The sequence below is a fragment of the Porites lutea genome, chromosome 1, assembly GCF_958299795.1.
Source record: "Porites lutea chromosome 1, jaPorLute2.1, whole genome shotgun sequence".
Lineage (NCBI taxonomy): Eukaryota > Metazoa > Cnidaria > Anthozoa > Scleractinia > Poritidae > Porites > Porites lutea.
Window position 1 is genome coordinate 36,808,976 of NC_133201.1, and position 9,306 is coordinate 36,818,281.

The following is a 9,306-nucleotide window of genomic DNA, read 5'->3' on the forward strand; positions in this document are numbered from 1 at the left end:
AGGATATGGATTTTACTATTTAGCGTTACAAACAGAGCACCCTGTTGGACAGAAAGCCATTTAAAGGGTCTTGTGATGTCTTATACAGGCCAGGGTACTTAAAAAAATGAACAATTTTTCTTTTGAACAGGGTCAGAATTTGAGGGCCTCCTTTGTTCATCTCTACCCTTACGTCCCTTGAAGATCCCCCGGATCGACTGTTGGGGTGACTGTGTTTGTTCAATTTGTTTGAAAAAAAGACAAGACAAAATAAAACTAGTGCGAAAGGTTGCAAGGGATGGTTTGGACAAAAGTCACAGTATCATCATACATGTATTATTACACTGTAAATTTATCTCCAAGCGTAATAATTAGAGATGCTGTCATCGTTAAATGGGCTGTCATGCAGTAGACTAAACGCGTTACGTTTACACACACATGTCCCCTGATCTTTTTTTTTCGGTCTTTTTCTAAAATCTTCATTTTAGCTCATTACAGGGATTACACGATCGGTCATAGTAGCTCATTGTAGGTCATTGTAGATCATTGTAGATCATTGTAGGTCATTGTAGGTCATTGTAGATCATTGTAGGTCATTGTAGGTCATTCCTTGTTTTAGTAACTACGGTGATTTTCCACAAAAGTGCGCACGGTGTGATTTATGCACATCGGCTCAGCTTTTAAAATATTCTTAACCTTCCCTCGGAGAACATCATCTGAAGAGGAGAAGCGCACAAAATTTTGCTTCATGTCTAAGATGAGCCGTGATTATCCATAAATATATCTCTTAATGTATTGGAAATTACAAAAGTGCACAAGATATCGTCCTAGTTTACTGTTATGAAGCAGTTTACGCCTTTTCATGGAATTGCTTATAGGTCAGGGGCGGTGTCACGGCTGGCTAGCTTGTTCATTTTGTTTATGATACTAATTTTAAAAACGTCCTCATTCGCTATGCAAATTAAGAAATTACTTGTGAGTGACAAAATCACATCTTGACCCGTCAAACAAATATGTTTCCCAAGCATTAATTCATCCTTAGACAAAAATAAACTGTGAAAGCCCGCTAGGGTGAACCACAATTACGATCCGTTTCTATCTCCTTCAAGTTTGTCCATCCATTTTGAGTGTTTTTTGATGTTGTTTCTCTCATTTTGGTGGCAGTTCAAATTGTTTCAATTTTGAGAATAATCATGGCACAGCACCTATTGCAGTTACACATTTTGATGACTTTCATGTTTGCGGCACCCTGCCGAGCAGAACCTTCTTTTGTCTTCTTGAGTGAAGAGGAGAAATGGAAGTTCTGCCATGCAGCGCATACTCGAGAAAGCAAAAGAAAGGTTCGGCTGGCAGGGTGGTTTGCGGTTACACGGAGATAAATTAAAATTAACTTGGCAAGGAGGAGGAGAAAAACTGGAACCCGGTTTGGCGGTAAACCCACTTGCCGATTTTGTTTTCGCCTTGTTCCCATATTACATTGTGCGTTTCAAACCTTCATACCCTTGAAAGATTCAGACAGAAATCAACATATTTATTGCAATTAATCATCTTTTATTGAAACATCAATAAAGTTCAAAGTATGAATTCCCATTATATTGAATTGAAATTCAACTGAAATTGAATAGGCACTTTGAGGATAGTCATTCAGGTGTTACAAAACCGGCGCCATGCTGGACACAGCCGGCCCAAGCTCATTTCATGAACGCGGACGTGACTCTTGCTTGCGAGCGGTGTTGTGTTACAAACGGTTATTTACAAAGGTTTGTATGAGATGCAAACGGCTTTTCTTAAAAGAGAGAAGAAAATGTATTTTTTGTAATAAAATCAACTTACCTTATTGCTTTGTTGTATTCTTTGTTGTTTGCTCGCATCTCAGGCCGTTTTGAAGCGTTAAAATAGCGCTAACTCGCCGAAAACGCCCTCCTAAAAAAAATCCTGGATCCGCCCCTACTATGATAATGATTTGTTACGACCAACTGTAATGAGAAAAATGTCAACCTTTTACATGAAAAGGGCCCTGGCATAGCTACAAACGTTAGCTCAAACTGAATTTTACTGAGCTGACTGAAGGATTTTTTCAGTTTTTAAACGTTTTTTAAATCCTAACTGGGAAGTAACCTTTCGGAAAAGAAAAGCGTAGGAAGGTCTAAGTAATTTATTTTCATAAGCTTGAAACTTAATTATGCATTTATTCATATATATTTTTGGACATGTGTGTTGCAATTCAGTTGTTACAAATGAACAATTCCATTTGAAACAAAAAAGTTAAGATATGATTTTCTTGTTCTCGAACTTAACTGATGTATGCGTGCGGTATAAGTGTTTTTGAAACCTTCACATCCTTGAAATAAATTCAGCGAGAAAATAAATCAACACATTTCTTGCAGTATCCTCTTTTATTTAAACATCAAACCTGGTTGACACTACATTTATTTATAATGAGGTACCATTAGACCAAAATTTATGTCTCCTACAAAACAGTGTGACTCAATTAGTCAGCTAGTAGCAAGCCGTTTGAATCAGTACATCCCTTAATTCATGGATTGATTTCTAAGTTATCCCTTGATGACAAGGCTAATTTTTCGTCAAACGTTAACGCTAACAGCAAGATTATTAAATCAAAAATGCGCCAAAGTAACTGTGTACGGAGGCCATGAAAATTTTAGGGCCGTATGGATCAGGATAAGAGTGGGCAGTCAACGTGATGACGTCATTAGCGTTCAGGTTGAAAACCCCACCAGCGTACACGGTACCATGGAAGTTTTTATCATTTACGGGTGGTTGAAGCATGGTCACGATTTTGTCATTTACTCTGACAAAGACTCGTCCATTGTTGCGGAAGTAAAGTTGAGCGTAGATATAGTACCGTCCAGGGGTAGGCACCGTCAATTTTCCGTCTTGATACTTCATTCCGCATCCAAGGTAGCTGTAGGGAGCGCTGAGAGACCAGTCCTTGATCACTATGAAGCAAGGTATAAACAGGCACATGTGATTTAAGAGATCATATAAAGGTGATCACTCTCCAAGAATTTTCAAAACTTTACTTTTAACCCTACCTAACCTCGCCCCCACGGCTTGAGGTTGAACCCTACCGAATACCCCACGATATCCTAGCACGATTTTCTGAGATTAATAATGAGATTGCATGACAAATTGTTACCCTACAACGATACAGTAGAAGTAATCGTTCATTTTATACTTTTTCTCAAAGAATTTTTCCCTGTTTTATGCGCTTTAAAAAATCGTTATCTTTTTAGGTATACTTTAGTTTTTTGTTTCAAAGTTCTGGCTCAACAAAAATAAATTTTAAAAATGCAAAGATTGGAGCAAAGAACTTGAAGTACCTGTGTTGGGTGGATAGCGAACCTCATGCTTAGTGGCAGCTTCGATATGAGCAGATGGGTTTGTTGGATCCTAAAACAGAAAAAAATAATAATAATAATAAGGAAAAACAATGATGACGCAAGTTTACTTATAGCATGAGTGACATACAACAAAGGGAACGAAACATAGAGAGACGAGATGCGAGATTGCGGAAAATTAATTCAGTGCTCATAAGAACACGGCGTGTAACAAATGTGCTGTATTGTTATTTTTTTGGTTATTTTTAATTAAGATGCAAATGAGTATGAGCTGGTTTCCTGCAGTTGCCGCCGGCCATGAGAGGATAAAAGGGTTCTTGTTCCTGTACAGGAGAAAGCGGCACAAAATCAAACAAAAAACACGTTTATAAACTCGACCTAACGCACTATTCTCATTGTTTACCCTGTTACTGGTATCTTAAAAGATTTTCAACATGAGTAGGACTGTATAGTCTTTAAAAATTTTCTGTAAATATAGACCCTTAGGCGATATCCTTAGTCACTGCTGGAAAGAGCACCTTAAAATTAGGAAACCTACCAAGTTTAAAGGTGATACGTCTTAAGTGAGCAAAGGTATTACTCCACATAGTCCCGCGAAATTTTACAAACACTAGTATGTTGGGGGCACGAACTTGCCTCTAACCATAAAACGTCTCCATAATTCCATGACTTTGCAAAGCTGTATCCCTAGTCGTTAGTTTTCAACGAATCACTTTCAAACTTGACAGCCTTACTGATTTTAATCTTTCTTTTCAGCCGTGTTGACGAACTTTCACTAACTGTTCCCAGTCAAAAGTTGAAAATGAACCGTGGAAGGGTCGATAATGAAGCGGCAGGGGCTTAATTCATTTAAACATTCAAAGAGCCACAAAATTAAAACCTGCCGTAATGACAGAATTAAGTCAATGGAAAATCATTCTTTGTAAGTGAAAAAATCTGAAGTCAATTGTGTTTTCTGATTTCGAGGTACCAGAACTTTCGCTTGAGAAGAATACGGCAAACTGGCACAAACCAGAGAAACACAGATCAAAAGGAACTTCATTATCTCAGTCAATTCTGAAATTACCCAGTGAAGAAATGAAAGGGCGTAGAATGAGATGCCACTTTATATCCGATTCGCCATTTGCACATCTCCCATAATACACCTTGTTTGCCAGCTCCCAAAACTTTGCATAACCTTTGTTTTTAATTTTTCCTGGGTATTGTAGTGGTGCCAAGAGAAGTAAAAGACAATTCTTAATATACTGATTCTTGAAATTTGCATATAATTCAATAGAAATTTAATTTCTAATCAATTTAAATTCAATGAACCGATTCAATGAACACCAAATGAGGAAGAGAACATAACAGCTCTTTAATTTAACGCTATCATGATTGAAGACGCTCAAGGTCAAAATTAATTAAGAACTGTATCAGTTTTTCATCCCTCAGCTTTAAGATTTTTTTCTTTTGTTTTATTCCCGCACATCAAGTTCAAAGTATGAATTCCCATTATATTGAAATGGAAATTCAACTGAAATTGAATAGGCACTTTGAGGATAGTCATTCACGTGTTACAAAACCAGCGCCATACTGAAGAGTAAGGAGCCCACTTTCATATCAAGGATCCAGTTGTGTTTTTAATTATATTGTCACCCCATGATACCGTTCTTTATCCATGCTCATACACCGAAATCTATTGTTACTTATCACTGTTTCAGGTACCCATATAATGGAAGATGACCCAAAATTATTTTTAGATAGCTAACAAAGTATAGATAACAATCTCATTACTGCGGCATAGATTCTTTCTCAGGACTGATGTCTCGTTGGTCTTGCCATTCACAGGGGCACCCAACAACAACAACAACAACAACAACAACAACAACAACAACAACAACAACATCTAAGCACCCAAGGAGAATATACTTCAAAACCACTTAAACGTAGCATTGTTGAATGTATTTTGGTATTTAAATGGTACTGATATAAGCATATTTTTATCCCCTAAAAATTTTTAATTTGTTCGGTCGGATTTCCCAGCTGAAAGTCCAGTGATCCGAAAATTCTAGGGATCACTTACCTTTTCGAAAATTTCAGCCAGAACAAAAGCTCCCGAAAATTCTAGGTGACCTTTTTAGGGTAAAAATCCGTTGGGTGACCCTGCCTTCAGGGTCGCTTCATAAATTTCTACGACTGAAATTTAAACAGAACTGCGCAAAAATATCTGTGGCTCTGACTCCTTGTATATCAGCTCCTTGTTTTCCAGCTACCTTACAGGGCGGAGAGGGCTTTAAAGAATAGTTGGTCATTAATTAAGCCATGGCGGTTAAGGTGCTCCGTAGTTGCTGCAGACACATTGAACTATGACAACCTTCAGTCATAATTATTTTATTCGGTTTTACCGCGATGACTACGAAACTTACGAGAGAAGACGTGCAGCTTTTATTCGCCAATAATAAGAAACAAGACACTTAAAAACGTTCATTAATATGGGCGGAGTGCATAATATTATTTTCTCAGACGGAAAAACAGGTGCTTTGCAAGTAACATAACACTGAGAATTTTCACGACGGGTTTCTAGTTAGATCTAGTAAGGGTGTGGAGAGCAAAGCGTTTCGTACGAGAGCGGGCAGAGTAAAGCCGGGGGATTACATCATCAGAATTCACGACGTCTTCACTTACGATTGTACAAAAGTAATTTGTTCCCGCAAAGAGAAGAGCCTTTTTAAGGCACTGGCTACAAAATTGCATTGGTCTTAAGAGGATGAATTTACTTTTATTAATGTAAACAGAAAGTCTGCATAAGATGTACGGTCACGCAGTTTGCACATCAGTGAATCCGCTGAACCGTGCCTCTTTCGTAATTGTATTTACGTGAGAGAATTCGACTTGATCTAATTTGTTTGCCATTTACATGGGCAACTGACCGTTCACAGTTTGGGCCAATTATTCACACAAATCAGTCCCAAGGCTTGAAACTCACTCAAAGATGCGATTTTACTAATGAAACACAAATTTCCGTTTAGAAAATTTCGTCCAATAAAGAGAAAAACAGGACAACCTTTTCACATGTTCTGTCGCTCCAGGAAATTTCCCCCGGAACCCTGAGCCATAAGGTCGTGTTTCATTCACTTTCCAACCAGATGTTCCAAAACAATTTGAAATTGATAAACAACCTCCCAAAAGAAAATGCCATCCACACAGTTTGCTCGGAGTTTTTCTCGGGTAGATGTTCAGTGGACTCTGCCCTTTTTTACGGCTTCGTTCACGGAAAGAATGCAACTTGGTTACAATTTGCTGAATACAATTTTAAGAAATCGCCTCGTTTTTGAACATCTTTAATTAAATTGTGGGTCATTCAATAACATGAATAATGGTCCATTGACAATTTGTTCTGATAAAATTTTCAAACTGCCGAAACACTTTAGTTATATAAGGCCACTAATCACTTGTCATTCCACTCAATGAAACAATTTCTTTATTCATCTCGCGTAGTGGTTAAAAACCAATAACGGAATTTTGGATATCGACATGTGAAGCTTCTGAGTTTCACGTTCCCCATAATGCAATTTGTTTTCCCCCAAACATTTTGTTCCAGTTTTGTTTTCAATTTCTCGAGGGACAAGTTTTAGTCCCAGAAGAAATTGAATACAATACTTGTACTAAACTTTGTGGGGAAATCAAATTGCATGATGGGCAACGTGAAAACCGTCAGTTCCAATTGTTTTTGAGAAATTTGTCAAGAAATTTCTGAATGAAAATACAAAAGTATGAACTTATTTTATGTTTTTCCTATTCAACAGGGTCGAAAGTTTGTAAATCCGATTTAAAAGAGAATTGACATGTTTTCAAAATACTTCCTAAAGATCGACCTATTGAAAAATTAAACCGGACAATGTCAATCTTCCAATGATCAAAAATCTGACGATATCTGGCGTCTTGGCAACTATTCATTAACAATGCTGGGCCTAGTGTATCGAAATCAGGAAAAATAATTTGGGCACTGCTGGTTTCAAGCTACAGGACGTTGCTAAAGTTGCCGGAGTGATTTTTCACAAAAGTGCGCACGGTGTGATTTATGCACGTCGGCTCAGCTTTTAAAATATTCTTAACCTTCCCGCGGAGAATCATCATCCGAAGAGCAGAAGCGCACAAAATTTTGTTTCATGTTCAAGATGAGCCGTGATTATCCATAAATATATCTCTTAATGTATTGGAAATTACGAAAGTGCACAAGATGTCGTCCTAGTTTACTGTTATGAAGCAGTTTACGCCTTTTCATTGAATTGCTTATAGGTCAGGGGCGGTGTCACGGCTGGTTAGCTTGTTCATTTTGTTTATGACACTAATTTTTAAAACGTCCTCATTCGCTATGAAAAATAAGAAATTACTTGTGAGTGACAAAATTACAGCTCGACGCGTCAAACAAATATGTTTCCCAAGCATTAATTCAACCTTAGACAAAAAATAAACTGTGAAAGCCCGCTAGGCAACCACAATTGCGATCCGATGCTATCTCCTTGAAGTTAGTTTTTGAGTGTTTTTTGATGTTGTTTCACTCATTTTGGTGGCAGTTCCAATTGTTTCAATTTTGATAAAAATCATGGCACAGCTCCTATAGCAGTAACAGACAGTTGAGTTCACTCTTGGTTTTGATCACTTTCATGTTTGCGGAACCCTGCCGAGCAGAACCTTCTTTTGTCTTCTTGAGTGAAGAGGAGAAATGGAGGTTCTGCCATGTAGTGCATGCTCGAGCAAGCAAAAGAAAGGTTCGGCTGGCAGGGTGGTTTGCGGTTACACGGAGATAAATTAAAATTAACTTGACTAGGAGGAGAAAAACGGGAACCCGGTTTGGCGGTAAACGCGCTTGCCGATTTTGTTTTCGGCTTGTTCCAATTACATTGTGCGTTTCAAACCTTCATACCCTTGAAAGATTCAGACAGAAATCAACATATATATTGCAATTAATTAATCATTTTTTATTGAAACATCAATTAAGTTCAAAGTATGAATTCCCATTATATTGAATTGAAATTCAACTGAAATTGAATAGGCACTTTGAGGATAGTCATTCACGTGTTACAAAACCGGCGCCATGCTGGAGAGTAAGGAGCCCACTGGGACAAGCCTTGTGATGCCAGTGATGCTTTAGGTAGAGCTAACAAACATAGGCTGCACTTTAGGTGGCACACCCATGGGTGCAGTGTAACCAAGTGATTCTTTAGGTAGAGCTAACAAACATAGGCTGCACTTTAGGTAGCACACCCGTGGGTGCAGTGTAACCCAGTGATTCTTTAGGCAGAGCTTACAAACATAGACTATACAGGTGTACATCAGATGGCAACAAGTTTTCCAGTTAAAACTTTGTCATAAAGTGCTACACCATGGCACATCGACTATTTCATTATCGCGCTTGTTTTGACGCACAATTGATAGTCAGGAGAAGTCGTATTGTCTAAAACCATAGCAAAAGACAAATTTACACACATCACAGCGTTAAGGTAAGGCAATACACGGCATTTCCTTCAGGTACATTTACATTTTCTGTTAGGTTATAAGCGATTAGATCGCATGCAGCGACGAACAAAACGCGAAGCCGTCAGATATTCTAGAACCGTGTTATCTACAGTGCTGTGCATTATTATTGCTTAACTAACTAACTACGCACTGATGGAAATAAGTTTCGGCCGCTTTAAATTTTGAAACAATTCACTGGTACTGTATAGTCATAATACTTATTGGAGCGGAAAGTTAGCACGCGAGCAGGGCGATTCTGCTGTGGTTTCTGTAATGTAGAAGATATTACGGCAATGAGGCTCCCGAGGTCCGTTGTGGAAATCACAACTACATGTAGGATGAAATGCATTCTGCGTGCAGACGTCTCCTTTTCCAGGTTAGGTTAAATAAACCGTACCAACGGTTTGTTTGACAAAGCTCCCGCGAGACGGTTTCTCGGTGATTTTATTAATTTTTCCGATCCATT

At 38.2% G+C, this 9,306-nt stretch overlaps 1 protein-coding gene across 1 annotated transcript; it reads right to left on the reverse strand.

The window, feature by feature from the left end:
• Nucleotides 1-2,426: 2,426 nt before the first annotated feature.
• On the reverse strand, nt 2,427-4,403 carry LOC140938020 (tumor necrosis factor-like). Its single transcript, XM_073387573.1, has 3 exons — nt 4,297-4,403; nt 3,324-3,393; nt 2,427-2,939 (listed from the first exon to the last, which is right to left on the reverse strand). Exons 1-3 carry the CDS (start codon nt 4,381-4,383, stop codon nt 2,593-2,595), a joined length of 504 nt encoding a protein of 167 aa, XP_073243674.1. The 5' UTR covers nt 4,384-4,403; the 3' UTR covers nt 2,427-2,592.
• Nucleotides 4,404-9,306: the final 4,903 nt, after the last annotated feature.

Bases quoted from the DNA above. Each gene is read 5' to 3' on its own strand.
- LOC140938020 (XM_073387573.1), bottom strand. From the start codon at position 4,383: ATGAAGTTCCTTTTGATCTGTGTTTCTCTGGTTTGTGCCAGTTTGCCG. The intron at 3,394-4,296 runs AAAACACAATTG...TTTCTGTTTTAG, and splicing joins TTCTGGTACCTCGAAATCAG to GATCCAACAAACCCATCTGC. The intron at 2,940-3,323 runs GTACTTCAAGTT...CTTGCTTCATAG, and splicing joins TCGCTATCCACCCAACACAG to TGATCAAGGACTGGTCTCTC.